The 19,104-nt window shown below is 35.4% G+C and overlaps 1 protein-coding gene across 1 annotated transcript; it reads right to left on the bottom strand.

Annotated features, from left to right (window-relative positions):
- Nucleotides 1–448: 448 nt before the first annotated feature.
- Nucleotides 449–8,091, bottom strand: LOC18439794 (alpha/beta-Hydrolases superfamily protein). Its single transcript, XM_006849952.4, has 2 exons — nt 7,512–8,091; nt 449–1,145 (listed from the first exon to the last, which is right to left on the bottom strand). Exons 1-2 carry the CDS (start codon nt 7,852–7,854, stop codon nt 823–825), a joined length of 666 nt encoding a protein of 221 aa, XP_006850015.1. The 5' UTR covers nt 7,855–8,091; the 3' UTR covers nt 449–822.
- Nucleotides 8,092–19,104: the final 11,013 nt, after the last annotated feature.

The following is a 19,104-nucleotide window of genomic DNA, read 5'->3' as shown; positions in this document are numbered from 1 at the left end:
CCTTGATCATATCTATGGAAAGTGAAGAAATTTTTTAATCGGTCCTCCTTGACATGGATTCAATTCTTATACTTGTGGTGCAACTCTTTGTTTAGATGTTAGTATCTTCTTGTCCGGTACACATGGTGCCCTATCTTGTGAATGGATTATTAAAAAGGATCGTCTACCAAGTGACTATTTAGATCACAATCATTCGTCTTTAAATTTCAGAATGGGACAATTTCATAAAAAAAATTTCAGATTTCTTGAGTCACTCCAAATCATCCAATTTGAAATCTGATGAATAGAATGATTAATTGGGACTTTTATGTACAAAAATAAATGGTATTTTTGTAGACAATCTTTTATAAAAATCTCTCTGCCTCTCTTGTTCCTACCTTTTTCTTGTGCAGAGATACGATTGAATCTTATGTAAAGCAAATTCGAACTAAATACACAATACATGATATACGATTGAAGCACATATAAAGCAAATTCGAACAAAATACACAATACGTTGGAGATCTGTCATGCACCATAAAAGGCGAAGCAGATTGAGAAGAAAAGAAAATCGAGTCCAATGCATACATTCTTCTACTGGCATCTCTCTCTCATTCACCCACACACACACACACATTGTTTCCATATGCTGGGATCTCCCTTAACCACCCACACACATACATTCTTTCCTCATGCTAGAATTTCTCTCTCAACCACCCACCCACACGCATACATTGTTTCTTTATAAAATAAAGGCAACCTAAGAAAACGGACAATAAATTAAACAAATTCATATACCTTTCTCTCTCTCTCTCGTCATGTTAGGAGATGCTTGTTCTGAAATTACAAAGATCCAATGAAACTATGGATCAAATCAGCCATTTGCCCATCATAGGCAGGCCCTTCCATCTGGAAATGGCCAATACCAGGGATGAGATGTGTTTCCACACGCCCCTCTGCATTCTTCAGCTTGTTTTCTAACTGTTTAACACTTGTAAATCCATCGCTTGTTCCCATTATAAATAACTTTGGTTTTCGGGATCTCAGAATGGCTTTGTGGTGCCTCCCGAAAAGTATGGAAGCCATCATCCCAAATGGATAACCAATGCTCACATAACCCACAGCTTGTTGCACCTGATCCACTGCTGAACCAGCAATTGGAGCACCTGATACATCAAAGAACAGATTACTTATCCATGGATGAAAACTTGAGTCCCATTCTTGTTTTTAGTTGTCATTGTGGGCAATCATAAAAATAGGCACACTTTAATCGCGTCATATACAATTGAACAATTTCCCGTTTTCTTCCTTTTTTCCTGTAAGGGGAAAACACCCCCTTTCTGCTTTGCTGATAAACAGGACACCCTTCCTTAAGTTACACCACCATGTATGGTGGTGAAGGGAAGTTTTATTGCTATGGCCAGAAAAGGGGAGATCCGAATGGGGCCTTATTTGGTATTTTTCCTTTCTTTTTTAGGTATCCCTGCGAATTTCTTTGGAAGAGGTCATGACTCATGAGTCAATTTGAAGCTAATTTTTAATACTAATTATCTTCAATCATGGATTTCACCTCTTTGCTTATTGGTCTAGGTCCAAGGAAGAAGAATCCTAATTTACCCAGCAAAAAAAGAAAAAAAAAAAACAAAACTACTGATCTTACTTGGATGTTCACACTCATATAACGTTGGTAAAAAACATAAAGAAAATCCAGCCTCAAATTAGTAGCTATTTTCTTGAACAAAAAGAACTTGAGCTTTGGTCACTTGACATAGTGATTATGATAGATGGAACCGTGAAATGATGGTCCCATGTGCCTTGCTCCAATATAAACATTGCTGTCTCCAAAACAAGAAAATCCAATGCTCAAAGAGTGATTCCTAGGCAATGCCCAAGGGGGGAAACATTTGCTCCCTCATGCAAACTCTTGTTTCACATATGCTTTCTAAATGTTTCTAGCAACTGGTCTTTTACGTATCTCCAAGGCAGAGTCATAACACAAAAGATTTCGTAACACGTTGGCCAATGCCTCAAAACCTTGAAAGAACTGATGACTATTCTTTATCCAATTGTGATAAAAGCGACCAAACTATTTTGAGGTCTGGCATCCACAAGACAAAATCCCAAGCATCCAACTCTTGCCCTTCATGTTCCATCATTTTTTAAGTTTCTGTCAAAATATCAATATAAAAAAATACTGCTCAGAGCCCTATGAGGCCACTAGATGCGGACATACTTTTGATACCCGGCCATCACAGAACTTAGATACACAACCCTATTCTTGCATCTCCATCAAAATAGGGACGATCAGATTCTATCTAGGCAAACCTTCCCAATCTGCACCAACATGTATACAGCTAAAACTTTTGAAGGATGGTAAATGGAACAACAGCCGTTTATTTTGTGTGGAGTAGAGATATCAAATAATTTAAAAGTACACTCCTTTTTCACTAACTGGATGCTAAATTGATGAAAGTTGATTAAAGATAGCTTTGATCTCATTCATGTATAATGACAGAAATGGAGTGCTTCATTTGCAATAATCACGTTTTGAATGTAGACATGTGAGCCTAACTCCATATTACTGAGCATGAGACTGTGAAGAGCAGTCATTAACTGGTAGTGAAACACATACCAATGAATAGTATAAATATTTGGATGGAAAAATAGAGCTCATTTACTCCAGATTATGTTGGCCACCGATAAGCCAAATATCATAATTAGGATTGCCATAACTGAGGTCCCTCTTCTCCTCCAGATGTACTTTCAACAGTACTAAAAATTGGGTGACTTATCAAAAGAATATAAAAAAAACATGAAGTGCCAAAATTGGTTGTAGGATCCATTGAAAAGATTGATAATCATATGGTTATGATTTACAAGTACTAGGTGCAATTTGACCATTCTAAAGAATAAATTTATCATGATTGAGTGTCACAAATTTGTGAAGCAAATTTAGACATGAAAAGATGATTAATACATATACAGGTAGTGGTCTAGATGCTAGTGATGGATGAGCAATGTGTACTTTCTTATGGCATTCAAAAGTGAGACCCAAAACAGAGAAATCTAAGACCAATACTTTTCCTATGATGGAAATATAAGCTACGATATGGATCTGTCAACCCGCAATCCATTTGAGTTCCCCAACTTATTCTATCTAGGGAATGTTTATCAACAGAGTCACACTAAGATGCATTTCATAATTTCCTTTCTAACAATGAACTTCCGTGAAAGAGCAAGAAATCTTACAATTAGGGTTCAATTTCTAAAGAAAACTCTGCCAAAATCCTATAATGATTACTAAATTAAGCAGATATCTCTCCATTTCCATCACCAACCCCTGCAAATTTATTTTGAAGTAGGAACTTCCAAAATATAGAAGAAAATCCTGAGATTATATGCCTATTAAAAAAAAAAAAAGCATTTAGGAAATAAACCTATATCAAAGTTGCTTGTATGCCTATTCAAAAAAAACAAGCATTTAGGAAATAAACCTATATCAAAGTTGCTAAGAGTCACTCTATTTTCTTCGTTATATAGGCTAAAAAATTTACCTAGTAGTCACTTTGCAAGGTTTTAGTTGATCTTATTGGGTTGGCTTTTAGAAGGCTTCTACTCATGAGCATTTCCGCAAGTTTTTCGAGACCTTACCTAGTCTTCTGACACTATGTTCGTCACTAATAAGTTTTCGCTAAGCTTGTAATAGAACACTTCAATTCTCTCCTGAAAAATTTGTCGAATATAAATGTCTTTATGGATAATTCATTGGTAGGATTCAAACTTAGGATGCAAGTACTGTAATCTTCAACTCCATAATGAATCAAGCCCTACAAAAACCACATGCACAAAGTAAAATTTGTCCTATAAATCAAATCATCATAACAAATAAAAAAAGCAGGCACAAACAAAAAGATGAGAACAAATTTGATATCGATCTCGTCTTGTGAACTCTTTTTCTCATAGCTGTCATAATGCAAAAAAAAATAGATATCATAAAAAAGGAAAAAAGAAGAAGAAGAAAAGTATTAGTTTGAGGTTTATTAGTGTATTGGTTTTTTTAGAGTTTTTACTTTTAGAGTTTTTTTACTTTTTTGCATCTTGTGTCTCTCCCCTTCTCTTCTCCTCTTCTCTTCTCCTCGCTTCTTCTACTACATTCTAGGGAGGCTTGTTCTTCCTTTTTTTGCCCCCCTTTTTGATTCCTCTCTCTACTGCCACCCTGTTCCACTTCACATCTCTTTGGTTTCCCCGCGGCAAAATCTTTTTTTACTCATTGGTTTTGTGTCTAACCATGCTTCCTTCTCTCTCCTCTTAGCTTTTCCTTCCAAAGGTTGCAGCATTTGATCTATATGGCTCTTGGTATCAGTCCAACTCCGATCAGGAGTCATTGCTACTTTTGGGGAGACCCTGTCTTTCTGATACTGTTGTCTTCAATTTTCATCTCCTGCTTAGTCTTTTCAATTAACTATATCTCTTTTCCTCTCTTTCATCTTAGCTTTATCAGCTCAGAATGCTGTAACCTCTTTGGGCCTTGGTAACACCTTACATGTTATGTAGCAGATGCTTCTTTTGGAATGATCTTATGTTCATTCCTCTGTGGCCGCTGAATTGTTCTCTGTGGGTATTGGTTTCATTTCTAGTCAGACATGAAGATTGCACCACAATTTTGAGGACCCTGTGTTTTTGCTATCTTAGCCTTGATCCTTACCTGCTCTGTTGAGGATTTGGCTCAATTCTGGTGCCGAGATGCTCAGAAAGATCCCAGCCCTGTATTTTCTTTTTTGCTTTTACCTTTTTCTTTTGTACTTCAATTGGGGGTTTTCTCTGTTCTCCTGTCTTTCCTCTCTTTCGCCTTCTCTCTCATTCTCTCTTGTTTCACTCTTTCCCCACTCTTCTTTCCTCCCCCCTTGTCTTTTTGTGGATTGTATACGGAGCACCCAACTTGTGGGCTGCCTTTTTTTGGTTTTTTTATTCTTGGTTTTTTTTTTTTTTGGTGCACCTCATTTGTGGGTTGCCATTCTTGGATACTTTTGTAATTCTCTTATATTTATATAAAGTTAACATTTCTCAAAAAAAAAACATTTCAGAAACTTATTACTCCAAAACTGCATGGAAATTAAGGGAACCTGGCATAAACCAAAATGGGAACTTGGAATAATATAAGGAATACAAGGCAAAAATTAGGAGAACTGCAACTTGAAAAATTTTAGAAATGTACAGAGAAAGCTTGGAAAATTCTCTTGCATGAATTTCAGAAACAGAATTAAAGCTGCTTCTGAAACAAGTTTATGACGAATTGCATTTCCCATCAACAAACGAGGTTCCCACTCTATGCATCGGCCTACATGAGAGGTTTCTATCAATGAAACCACTAAAAGACAAGGTAGGGTGGGTGGGTTTTTCGAGGGGAATTCTCACCCCCCAAGACTAGAGTCCCTAGTTCTTCAAATTGGTGCCCGCCTGACCCGGGACATTTCAAGCTCAATTTCGATGGATGTTCTTTAGGGAACCCTGGTCCTTCAAGAGTACGTGCGATTCTTAGGAATCACAAGGGTGACACGATAGCAACCATCTCCAAGTTTATGGGACACAAGGACTCCATGGAGGCTGAAGCTATTGCACTCCTTGAGGGCATTAGGCTCCTTCCACTTCATAGAATTGAGACTGTAACAGTAGAGGGAGATTCCAAGAACGTAATCACTTGGGCTAAAAAATTCTCCTCCATTCCATGGATCCTGTTTCACATCTTTGATGAAATCTACCACCTTTGCAGGGGGTACTCGCGTCTCCTGGAAGCACACGTGGAGGGAATCAAACCACGAGGCGGATGCTCTGGCCAAAGCAGCGGCTCTCAGTGGAGGACTTCAATGAACTTTTGGGATAGGTTTCTTTTCGCTGGCTGCTTTGTTTGTCAATGTAACCCTCAAAAAGAAGGCCTTTTATTCTGTCTCCTCTCCTCTCTCTTTTCTCTCTCTCTCCCCCCTGTACTTCCGCTAGCCTCCTGTGGTTAGCTTCTCCGTTCCTTGTTTGTACTCCCATTACTATACATATAAAAGTTATCATTTAAAAAAAAAAGGTAGGGGTGGATGGGTGGGTGGGTGGGTGTGTGTGACAGAGAGACGTGGTTTCATAGTTTTTGCTAATTAAAAGAAAAATATGGTTTCTAATATTATATCATCGTGTGAATGATTGAATTCTGGCACGAGTAAGAAACAACGAACATGAGCAACAACCCCTTCTATAATATTCTTGCAATGACTGGGTAAGGTGGTACCTTATTCTTTTCTAGGGTAAGGTCTTTGTCTTTGCTGAAAACATAAAAATGTACCTCTCCTAGAGAAAATTAATGATAGAATATCTTTGCCAAAAACATACCAAATGATTTAATACCTCTGCATCTTTGCTGAAAAGATAAAAACGCACCTCCCCCAGAGAAAATTAACGATTTAATATCATACCATCCACATGTTAGTACCAAATGAAAAATGTTACCAACAAGAATGGAGACTAAATTTATGGTTGCAAATACACTAAAATCTAGAAAGCAAATCAAGTAGGAGAACACAATGGAGATGAAAAATCAGAAGTGGTCTTGAAGTTTAAATGCAAAAAGTTAAAAAAGCACTTGCAGATTCCAGAAAAAGAAGTGATGCATCAGCCACAAAAATTTTCAAAAAAATTGTAAAGGACACATAGTACATAGAAGATTTGTTATTCCAATCCAGGGCTAGAAAACGTGATATGATCAACGTGCAATGATTTCAACTGTTATGCAGATTCCAGAAAAAGAAGTGATGCATCAGCCACAAAAATTTTCAAAAAAAATTGTAAAAGACACATAGTACATGGAAGATTTTTTATTCCATCCAGGGCTAGAAAACGTGATATGATCAAGGTGCAAGGATTTCAACTGTTTTACCTCATATGCCAATTATTTAAGCTGCTAAGAGAGCTCTTTCAGAATGCAAGGATTTAAACTGTTTTACCTCATATGACAATTATTTAAGCTGCTAAGAGAGCCCTTTCAGAATTATATAAGTTGGTAATCACAATAATCAACATCAACAAAACCAACTCACGTCTCCACTAGTCGATACTATAGCTGAAAGGAATAATTCAAGCAACACCCACAATCACAATTTCATCTTAACCCATTTCTTCCAACTTAAAACCCATGCTCAAACCAAATTCCCGAAAGTTATCAAACCAGTTCAAGATAAATCGAGATAAAAAAAAAACTTTTTAACTGACTTTGCATAAAACCCAAATCTTATATTCATCAAATCATTTCATACTAATCTTAAGCAGAGAAATATAGCCAACAAACAACTAAATCAAAGAGAGAGAGAGAGAGAGAGAGAGAGAGAGAGAGAGAGAGAGAGAGAGAGAGAGAGAGAGAGAGAGAGAGAGAGAGAGAGAGAGAGAGAGAAATATGGCCAAACAAACAATTTCATCAAAAATAGAGAGAGAGAGAGAGTTTGGAAAAACAAACTTCAATAGAAATTAAGACAGAGAAAGGAAGAGAGAAGGGATACCTGCTGAGGAACCCACCAAAAGAATTCTATCAGTACAGAGGTTCTGAGAAACCCAATTACAAACACTGATAACATCATTAATCTCTGATGAACCAGTGAGAGAAGCTCTCCCTGTGGATCTACCAGCCCCCCTCATATCAAAAGTAACAGCTTTATAACCTCCCTCTACCAAATTCAAAGCAATCCCTTTAAGCAAACCTTGACAACCACCCAAAACTGTATATGGGTGAACCAATACAACCGCTATATCACTCTTTGCTCCAATGGGTTTGTACACTCTAGCCTGAAGTTTAACCCCATCACCTGTTTCAACTGTGTGGAATTCAGTAATGGGGTTTGTCATCTTCAAATCTTTATGGTTTTTCTCTCTTTTGGCTTTGTTTTTTCTGGTTGTGCAATGGCCGTCTAGTGAGAGAAATGCAAAGCAATATTCAAGAACAGGGATTTATGCCGTCCATAACACCTTACTGCCTGGCTGGATGGGGAGAACCAATATAGAGCCCCCCCCCCCCAACTCTCTCTCTCTCTCTCTCTTTAACAGGCATTAGTTAGCATATTCACTCTCTCTCTCTGGTATGTGTATCTGTGCTCGTTTTTGCAGTGAAGGTAAAGGTTATGAGTTTCTCGAAAGAAGGCTAAACATTAGTTGAAATGGCTCCTGAGTCCTTACTAAATTCTTACAATATAATGGAAAGTATAACATAAGACGATTTACCTTTTAGTACGTGATGACAATTAATATTTGACTATTAAATGTGAAATTAAGTGATTATATTTATTTTATTGACTAAATTCAAAATTTAAAATAAATTTTTTTAAATTTTGTCACACCCAAGCTGTTAAATTTTACATTCGACATTAGATGTCTTGCTGAATACCATCCCATATATAATACGACATTACCGCATTGAGGCCAGAATTTCCAATGAATTTGGGCCCTAAGTTAATGACGGGCTCGTCTAAGCATGCAAAAGTTTGGCCACCAAGCGAATTTAATAATTGGAAATTATCCATCTTTTATATTTGCTTACAGGGAAGTTTATCAAAATAATTGTAAAATATAAATTTTTAATAAATTACTCATTTTTTTAATTTAATTTTAAAATACCCATAAAAAAAAGAAGTATAATCATGGTATAGAATAGTTGAAAAAAAAGTAAGAGGCAAGCTTTTTATGCTTCCCCTAGTGCATAAAATTTATATGCTTGCCTTTATCCAACCGTATATTTTGAATGAAAGGTTAAGATTGCCCCAAACACAATATCAGTTTCTACACTATTTTATTTTTTATTTTTTATTTAAATTATTTTACTCTAAAATTTGGACGTCCAATCCTCTATTAAACTCACACTAGCGAAAAATATAAAAAAAATATTTTCAATAAAATAAAATGCCCAAAATACCTCTGAAAGTTTCAAGGGGTATTTTGGTTATTATATTTTATCAAAAAATTATTTTTAATATTTTTTATAGGTACGCCCCAATGAGAAGATGGTACGTACCAAATTTCATATTCATAAAATTTGTATAAAAAAAAAAACTAAAAATAAAATACTTTGAGACATCGGATCTAAGATCAAACGGTAAGTGAATCTTGATCAAAATTGGACGGCTCGATGGTAGCAGAAGCATGGATCCTCTATGTTGTAGGGAAAGTGTAGAAACATGTATGTTAATATTTATCTCTCATTGATAGTTTGATAAAATTCCCTTTTTATATCAGCTCAAACATCTATTTTGTATTGGTGCCGCAAAAGATATAAGGGGAATATTTGCATCCACAATTAGCCCACGCCTTAGTGTTATAGCTAATTTTATATTTAATAAGAGGATGAGCCAGAGTGATGAGAAACAAGAAACTCCTTTTTTAAAAAAAGTTGGGGAAAGAGTATGTATATTATGCTCTCGAGTGAGCACAATTTTACTTCTCATATGACCTATTTAGGAGGAAAGCAGAAGGTGTCTACAAAGAGAACTGTCAATTTTCAAGTGTTTATATATCTACTCGATCTACACTATTTTTGAAGTTTTAAATTTCGTAATTAGAGATGAAAACAAAGTTTCAAGCCATCACAAAGATTTTTAACAGTGAAACATCTTTCAATATTATTTGAAAGCATGCCATACTTTGATGGTTTATGGGCCTCTTGTACAAACAACATCTCTTTATAAACAATCCGTTAACTCCCTCCATCGGTATGGTATGGGCTTGCATACCACCAAAATTAAGTCGAATTTTTTCCTTTTTATTATATGCTGTGGGAATGGAACAATCACCCCTCTACTGAACGCAGTCTCGAGAATATAGGTCCTTGAGAGCCAAAAATTTCTAGTCTTATGGGCTTTTTAATTGCTATTGTCAAATGTGCCAAAATAATATATGAAATAAACAATATTCTCAAAAATCGAGTTATATTTATGTGAAGCGTACATTGTACTTACGAAAACGAGGGCTATGTATGGTACTTTTGATGGCCATCTCCAAATACTTTTTTTTTTTTTATGAAAATTGATTTAAAAAAAGAAAGTATCAAGACATGCACCATTTAACATCTTATCCATTCTTGTGACTTAATTTTAAAAGCTCCATTAATACACACGTAATCATGACTCAAAATAGTTGATATTTTAAATGTATTTCGATAAATAGGTGAATTAGTACAACATAATTTACATTTACTCCCTGAATGCCTACTTGGGAGGATTTTTTTCAATTTGTAATTGCGGGAACCACCTAAGAATCGCCAAATGATTATTCTCAAAAGAAAGATTTCAAATTTATGCTTTCTAATATTTAAATCTCTCCCTTTAAAAATTGGACGGTCTCTATTCAATCTTGAGACTTTTATTTTTTAAAATTTGTACAAGGTGCAAATAGGAAATTTTTTTATTGAGGCCAATTTATTAGTTGAAGATGTTATATGCCCAAAATTTGGGGTATGGGTGGAGTTTCCACCGAGGGAGAATAGCATCTTTTGGCTTTTAAATATGCTTGATATATTTTTATGTTATTGTTTTATGCGATGTATCATGAAACTCATTTTCTTTGTTGAGAAGGAAACTTGTCAAACTACTCATAAGAGATAACGTATTTAATATTATCCTTTTTGCAAACAATTGATATATTTTTTTTTATGGTTATTTTGAAACAAATCTCTCCCTCATTGTCTCAAAGATGGTGATTTGGGCACCTATAGCCGAATCGGGATACATTCAATAAAAAAAACAGTCAAAGCTGAGAGTTTGGGGTGCAATCGGAAAATTTTGCATTGATGAAAACAAGAATTGCTTACCACCGAGTTCCAATTTAGCTCCAGTGATTATGAGTTATCGTTGTGTTGGGGGGTGGGAGTAAGGGATGAAAACTTTAGATGGGAAAAATCATCGATCCAGATTGGGATCAGGCAATCCAAAGCTTGTTGATCTACCGGGTTCTTTTGCAGAACTAAAATCAGTCCAACTCAGTGGGAATCACCTAGTTCTGTCAAAAAAAAAACCCTTGCAAATCTATTAGTACATCTGTTGTCCAGCTTAGAGAATCCAACAATTCCCACTATCTTAAATTAATTTTTTGACTTAGATGAATCAACAATCCAAATCAAACTCAGATCAGTATAGTACGGTGGAGGGTCAATGCAACACCAATAGTCCAGACCATGGGACAAGTATGAAGCCAAGCTCTCAGTGAGAGTGCATTGAAAAAGGTTAGGTTGCCAGTACATGACATCAATAGGATTCAGTAGAGCTATGAACATCCCAATTAGCCAGCAGGTCATGCTCCATGAACTCATAGCTTTTGCTATTCAATACCATCTCCTTCCATACCATGCAAAACATAACACTACAATGTATGCCCCTCGATAGGAAAGACCCCGGCAATTCGTGAACTAAAACCTCATCAGCTCTCTTAGGGCTTGCTTTCAAAATATCAAAGGGAGGCAAATATTTAGTTAAGGTACATACTTCCCATGTGAAATTGTAGTGACTTACTGTAACACTTTCTCTGCCTTGCCCTGCCCTGCCCTGCTTATACATTTAATAAAGTATGAAATTTGGAAACATTCATCCTATAAATATTTGGGAAAATTTCGTATAGAACCCTAATTTTTCGTATTATTTCATGGTAGACCTTCATTCTTTTTTTTTTTTCAAACAGCATAACAAAAAAAAAACTAAAGATTTCACCGTACCTCCTCATCTCTTATCTTCTTCTTTCTCAAACTTTTATTGACTTATGATCATAAAAATTAGCCCCAACAGATCTTTTTATATCAATTCAACCCAAAAACTATTTTTAATAGGTGGTAAGAAAAAAAGAGGGTTAAAAAAGTTTTTGAGATGAAATGGTATAAAAAGATTTGTTGGGGCTAATTTTTATGGTCAAAATTCAATAAAAGAGAGAGACGAAAGATGGGGGTACAGTGAAATCTTAGGAATTTTCTTATGCTGAAATAAAAACTGAAAGAGGGTCTACCATGAAATGATATGAAGAATTAGGATTCTATACGAAATTTATTAAGGTTCTATATGAAATTTTCCCTAAATGTTTTTATGTAGAGAAAGTTGTTTGTGCATCAGGGGATGCACTTCTACAATAACATCCCCTGACACAATAAGCATCCATCTGATGAAAAATGATTGTCCCATCTAAGTTTCAAATTGATGTTGTTAGAAGTATATACTAGAAAAGATTAGTGCCTCAATATTGAATCGAGACCGTCCAATTTTGGAAGGGCTAGATCTAAGTGTCAAAATTCAATTTAAAATTTTTCTTTTAAAAGTAATCATCTAGTGGTTCTTATATGTCCCTAAAATTTTGGACTAAATAAATTCTTCCTAAAAAAGTGTTTTGGGTGAGTGAGTACATGCGCAACATACTCATGCAAGAGCATAGCATGTGCGCTTATCTCTAGAATCGATTTTGGAGGAAACCGCATTTAAATAGATGAATCGGCATCCCTTAAAGTAAGAATCTTATCCCTGGATACAACCATTGAAAACTAGACACCCCAAGAGGGCAATGAGATAACCAAACTAGATGATTCAAGAACCAATCCCTAGCTCCATATATAACGGCATACGATGAACTCATGAAATAAACACATAACAGCATACGATGACCTCATGAAATAAACACCAGATGGTTCCCATAACAAATCAAATGCATTAAACATCAAGTGCCAAATTTGTATATATTTAGTATATTTTATTTTGAAGTACTCTAAAACATCAAGTGCCAAATTTGAGCTACTGAGCTAGTTAGCCTGCTGATGTAATCTAGGTGCCAAATTTGTATATATTTAGTTTATTTTATTTTGAAGTACTCTAAAACAAGGTTTGAAAACTCGCCGAGTCGAACCGGACTCACCCAGTTCGACTCGGAATCAGCAGACAGCGTCTCGATTCCACTACAAAATCGGGAATCGCCCGTGTCCAGAGAGAACCGGGCGATTCCCAATAGTGAATCGCCGAGTCTCACCGAGTCTCGCCCAAGAACACGTGCTGCACAGTGTTCTTCACGGATTTCATCTTTTTTTGTCATTTTGTTATCATTTTCATCTTTTTCAGCCTTATAATCGAATCTTGCAGGCTTTAATTCAAAATTTCCAGCCATTTCAGTCAATAAAAGGTAGTAAAAATCACCGATTTTGATCAAAAAAATTTGGATCGAAGAGTGAGTTTTAGGGTTTCCGCCATTTCACTGATTTCAAGCGAAAGAGAGCATCATTTTTTGTAAAACTTCAGGATGATTGATTGTAAGAGTGTCGTTCAGAAGTTTTTGTTCATAATTTGTGATTATTTTGGAGGAATACATATCAATTTTGAATTTGAAGGCATGGGTACACGAAAAATAGGTAAGAACTGTGTTTTTTTTTTTTTTCCGCCATTCTATCAAATTCACTCAATATTTTACGAATAATATGTTAAATTTATTGGCTTTTGACTCGTTATAGTGTTGTTTATCGTCACATGTATTCAATTTGATTATATTTATTAAATTTGAGTTGGATTTTTGAGAAAAAAAGACTGATGTCTGTGAAAAAAAAATGGACTGAGTTTTTTTGTTTTTTTTCCGCCATTCTCTCAATTTCAGTAAACATTTTGCAAATAATATGTTAAATTTATAGGGTTTTGATTCATTATAGTATTGTTTATCATCACATGTATTCAATTTAATCCGATTTATTCAATTTGAGTTTGATTTTTGAGATTAAATGATTGATGTCTGTGAAGAACTGCGTTTTTTCTTTTTTCCTCAATTTAATCTATTTTATTTAATATTTTGATAATAATGTATTAATATTATAGGGCTTTGATTCCTTATAATGTTATTTATCAAAACATGTATTCAATTTGATGTAATTTATTCGATTTGAGGTGAATTTTTGAGTTGGAATGACTGATGTTAGGTGGGTCTGTGAAGAACTGCGTTTTTTTTTTTTTTTTTTAATTCATGATCAATTATTTTGAAAAATCATGATTTTTCGAAAAATTGTGACCAGTTTTTTATTATCATGAGGAATTAAACAATATTTTTAATTTTTATTGTTAAATTTCTAGTTAAAAAATTTACAAGTTGATAGATTATTTATACAAAAAAATACATGTTATTATATTTTTAATGCAAAACTGTATTTTTTAATTTGTTGTTAATGCAAAAAAATACATTAACAAATACATGTTGTTAAACTGTATTATATTTTTAATACAATTTTGCATTAAAAATGCATTTTTTATTTTTAAAATTTTTAATGCAAAAAATACATGTTGTTAAACTATATTATCATGAGTAATTAAAGTGAATATCATTGTAAAAAAATCGTGGCATGTATGATAATTATATTATCTTATATTTTTCAATTTTATTATTAAATTTTAATGTAAAACATGTATGTTCTTGATAATTGGGTTGTAGCCATGTTTGGAGCTTGTATTTTTTATTATATTATCTTGCATATTTGTAATTGAGATGTACGACTATTTGTGATCATTTCAATCGAGTTGAAATTGTGCCGACTATATCATTGTAAATTTTATTTGTGGCATTGTGAATGACTATATCATTATAAATGTTTTTTGTGTCAAATATACGTGCAGTGGCATTATGGATGACTATATTAATGTAATTTTTTTTTTTATTCTAAGTGTGACTTATACAGACTTTTTTTTATCTATAATGTTACATAAATATATATTTTTTCTCAGTAAGAACTAATTCATGTTTGTCAAAATGAAGATTTGTGGCAAATCCATATGTATTAGCTTTGTGAATTACTATACCATTGTAAATATATTTTTTTATTGATACTATATCAACGTAAATTTTTCGTTTTATATATAGTGGCTGATATAAGCTATTTTTATCTATAATGTTGCATAAATAAATTATTTTTCCCAGTAGGAATTAAAATATTTTTGTCAATAAAAGTATTTTGCATTAACAACAAATATAACTTCATGAACTACCCTACATATTATCACTACACATCGTGATTATTTTTCATGTTGAACTGTCAGGTTAATTTTTAACCTTTTACATATTAGAGTTGAACCATGGCAAGATCTGCGGAAGACCCTGCATGGCAACATGGGGCCAGACTTAATCCCAACAAAAAAGACAAAATTATTTGTAATTACTGCCAAAGAGTGATAAGTAGTGGGGCACATAGGTTCAAGCAACACTTGGCAGCGGTTAAGGGAGATGTTTCTGCATGCAATAGTGTCCCGAATAGTGTAAGAAAGCAGATGACGACATTTTTCAAGGCTATCAAAGGTAAAAAAATTGTAAAACAGAGGATGGATGAGGAGATAGCTAGTTTATATACGCCATCAAGCGGGAATGATCCAGAAGAGCAATATAATAATGACTTGGAGATAGCCAATAAAATAAGTTTACAGAAAACATACCAAAGGGAACACAGGTTTAGAATGCCTGATGGTTATGACATGGGCATGCATGGTGGGCCTAGCTCAGACATGCATGGCGGGCCCTGCTCGAGCACGCATGGCGGGCCAAGCTCAAATATGTATAGAGGGGTTGGTGGCAATATGTATTAAGAGGAATTAGACGTTGAAGAAATTGTTTTTAGCTTATTTAGGAGTACCAGTATTGCAAGTCATGATCATATAGACTAATATCTCTCAAAGCCTAAGTCAGAACAAATGACCCTGAAAGGCATGGTGAAAGCTACGAGAAACATGTTGGGCAGATATGTTGGTAAATGATTCTACGATAAAGGGATCCCTTTTGATACAGCCAATAGCCTATATTTCCACCTATGGTCAACGCAATCTAGAGAGTAGGGCCCGTGGTAAAATCCCCGACAGCATATGAGCTCAGTGGGCCAATATTGGATGAAGAGGTGAAGGAAGTTAGAAAGTGGATTGAAGAATATAAACAAAGTTGGCCAAGAACATGTATTACTCTCATGAGTGATGGTTGGTTGAATAAAGTTAGCAAAAAGGAGTTTGTAAACTTCTTGGCCTATTCTCAAAAGGTACATCTTTTTTGTCTAGCAAAGACGTATCAGGGACGAAGAAGGATGCAAACTTCTATGTACGACTATATGATCAGATAGTGGAGGAGGTGGGAGATAAGCATGTAGTCCAGTTTATTACGGATAATGTGCGTGCATGTGTTTCTGCGGGCAGCAAGTTGATGGATAAGATGAAGCATCTAATATGGACTACGTGTGCTGCACAGATCTTATGTTAGAGGAGATCAGTGAGATCAAAATTGTAAAGGAGATTCTACAGGAAGCGAGGTTGGTGTCAAGATTTATATATAACCATTCTAAAATTTTATTTTTGTTCAGAGAACAGTCTAAGAAACAAGAGATAATCAAGCCTACCATAACCTGCTTTGCGAAATATTACTTGGCTGTGGACTCCATTCGGGAATCTGAAGGTGCAATAAAGAGAATGTTTACTGGTGAAGAGTGGTTAAATGACCGCCTCTCGAAGTCCAGTATCGGGCTAAAAGTGGACGACATAGTCTTAAATAGGAGGTTCTGGTCTCGATGTTCTAGTATCGTAGAGGCCACTGCCCCTTTGGTCACGGTGTTAAGAATGGTGGATGCTGACAATAAAGCTATAATGGACATCCTTTATGAAGGTATCGAGAGGGCCAAATTAGCTATTGGGGAGAAGTATAGTTTTGCTAGTAAAGTGATCGAGATTATAGAAATAAGGTAGAACACCAAATTTGGACGTCCAATTCACTATGCAGGTAAATATATAGTTATATCATTAGAATGTTTCATTCTAAATTATTTTTTTATGAAATTTTAAATGACATTTCTCTATCTATATATTTTATAGGTTACTACTTCAACCCAAAATTTTTCTATTTGACACATGAACATCCCCACAAGATTATGGAAGGGGTCACATATATTATTGCAAGAGAAGCCATCGAAACCAGGCAGTAACAATACAAGAGGTATTATTTAATATTTGGGTAAGAACTTAATTGAGTTGTTAAATTTGTGAGGAATAATGCATTAAAACGAAATATTTTGTTTTAGCTTGCTATGTATAGGGATGTTATAGGATCCTTCGGAACTAGACTTGCCAGGAATTCTCGAACTAAGATGGATCCAAGATATCTCCTAACTAATATTTTGTTCATTTATATATTTAATCTTATGAATTGTTCTTGCCCTTACAATGCTTTTTGCATTTTAATCCAGCTGAATGGTGGGAGATATATGGTAGTGATGTACTTCACTTAAAGAAGATAACAATCAAGGTGCTCTCCAAGACATGTTATGCTACTGGCTGTGAGCGAAACTGTAGTACGTTCCAATGGTTGCACACTACTAGGAGAAATCGACTCGCTTCGGAGAAGCTTCATAAACTAGTCTACGTTCATTACAACTTAAACCTCCGAGAGCGACAAATAAGAAGGAAGCTTGAAGACTATGTGCCGATAGACTTGGACACAATATTTGTCACGGACACAATAGAACAATTGATAGTAGAAGAACAGGAGCTAGTGTTGCACAAGAGAGCGTTCCTTGAGGCTATCGGTGAGGAAGATCTTGAAGAAGGTGATGAGCAGCATGAAAGAGGAAGCAGCCCGCCAACATATCCACAATTCGTCTGAGATGTCGGTGATAGTGCACCTAATGAGGGAGAGTGAGAAGGGGGTCTAAGGAAAAATGAGAAAGATGATGATTCTGATGTCACTCAATCCCAGCCAAATTATTCACATATCGACTCCCAACAACAAGAGGGTAGGGATGAACACGATAGTGTAGGCGAGCATGAAAGATTGACAAGCTTCGGGGATTTTGAATTAGGACCACAACAAAACACTAACACTCGGGGATTTGGGTATAGTCAGGTGCCCATTAATTTGGATAATTCGTTTTTAGATCGAGTCAATGAATTGTCACGCGAATTCAATCAATGGCACCAACGTGACCTATATGAAGAACGACGCCGTCTGTCATTTTATTTTTAAATCGTATGTTACGAATTGTATGTTTTATTGTAGTCCATGTATGATAATTCTATGTTTATCCTTTTGTGTGATGTAAATTAAATGGTAAATAGTAGTTAATGCAGGGAAAGAACATATCAATATTCGCATATCCATGCAAAGAAATAAAAATTCTTAATGGAGTACCTTCATTTCTTATTGAATTCTTAAAAAACAATATTTATAATGAATTTTAGTAATTTTTTTGAATTTTTTTTAAGGCTTAATCTGATCGATTCGGCCGATTCCCGATCCGGATCGCCAATTCGCCGATCCGAATGGATTTTTGAGATGCCCAATCCGAGTCACCGATCCGCTTTTTAAACCACTGCTCTAAAACATCAAATGCCAAATTTGAGCTACTGAGCTAGTTAGCTTGCTGATGTAATCTAGCATTAGCCACTCGCCAATCTTAATTACGACTCTAAAACATGCCTGAGAGAGTCACTTGATGTTTTACAGGCAACATGGGTTGGCACGCAAAACATATGATTGAGAATTAGATAGGAGTGAAATAAAAGGAGGCATGTTTATTTAGGACAATTCACAAACCACAAATTTTATTCCCAATAATATCCAAAAAATCATATGGGCTTCCCCAAATTTTTTTGTCCTACGTCCTAAGTCTACCCTCTCTCTCTCTCCATTCTCTGTGCACCTACCCCTTCCTCATCTCTCCGGACTAGTTCGGCAGTGGGCCAGGCCCTAACCTTGGCCAGCCCTTGTCCCCGTAGGGCTGGCCCGAGCGATAAAGGCCCTAACCTTATCCGTATCAAGTACTATTTTGATAAAAAAAAAAAAAAAAAAAAGATAGGAAAGAAACAGCTAGGCCCTGGCCCAAGTCAGGCATGGTCCTCAGGTTGTGTTGGCATGGCCCCTAATAAAAATAAGCGTGGCAATGGGCCGGGCCCAATCCTTGGCCCAGCCGTTGTCCCCATAAAGTCGGGTGGGTAAAAAACAAATGAAAAAAGGATAAAAAGAAACAGAAACAATAGGGCCGGACTGGGCCTATCCTAGCCCTTAGATAACAGTTTGTGTCCAAGTGCTTTTTTAGAACTGAGCCGGACCACCTGACCCATTTGCAGCCATAGCCTCCAAATTTTTAGG

Source organism: Amborella trichopoda, chromosome 3 (assembly GCF_054954075.1).
Source record: "Amborella trichopoda isolate Santa Cruz 75 chromosome 3, AtrichopodaSantaCruz75HAP2 v2.0, whole genome shotgun sequence".
Taxonomy (NCBI): domain Eukaryota; kingdom Viridiplantae; phylum Streptophyta; class Magnoliopsida; order Amborellales; family Amborellaceae; genus Amborella; species Amborella trichopoda.
This window is presented reverse-complemented; position numbering and strand designations above follow the sequence as displayed.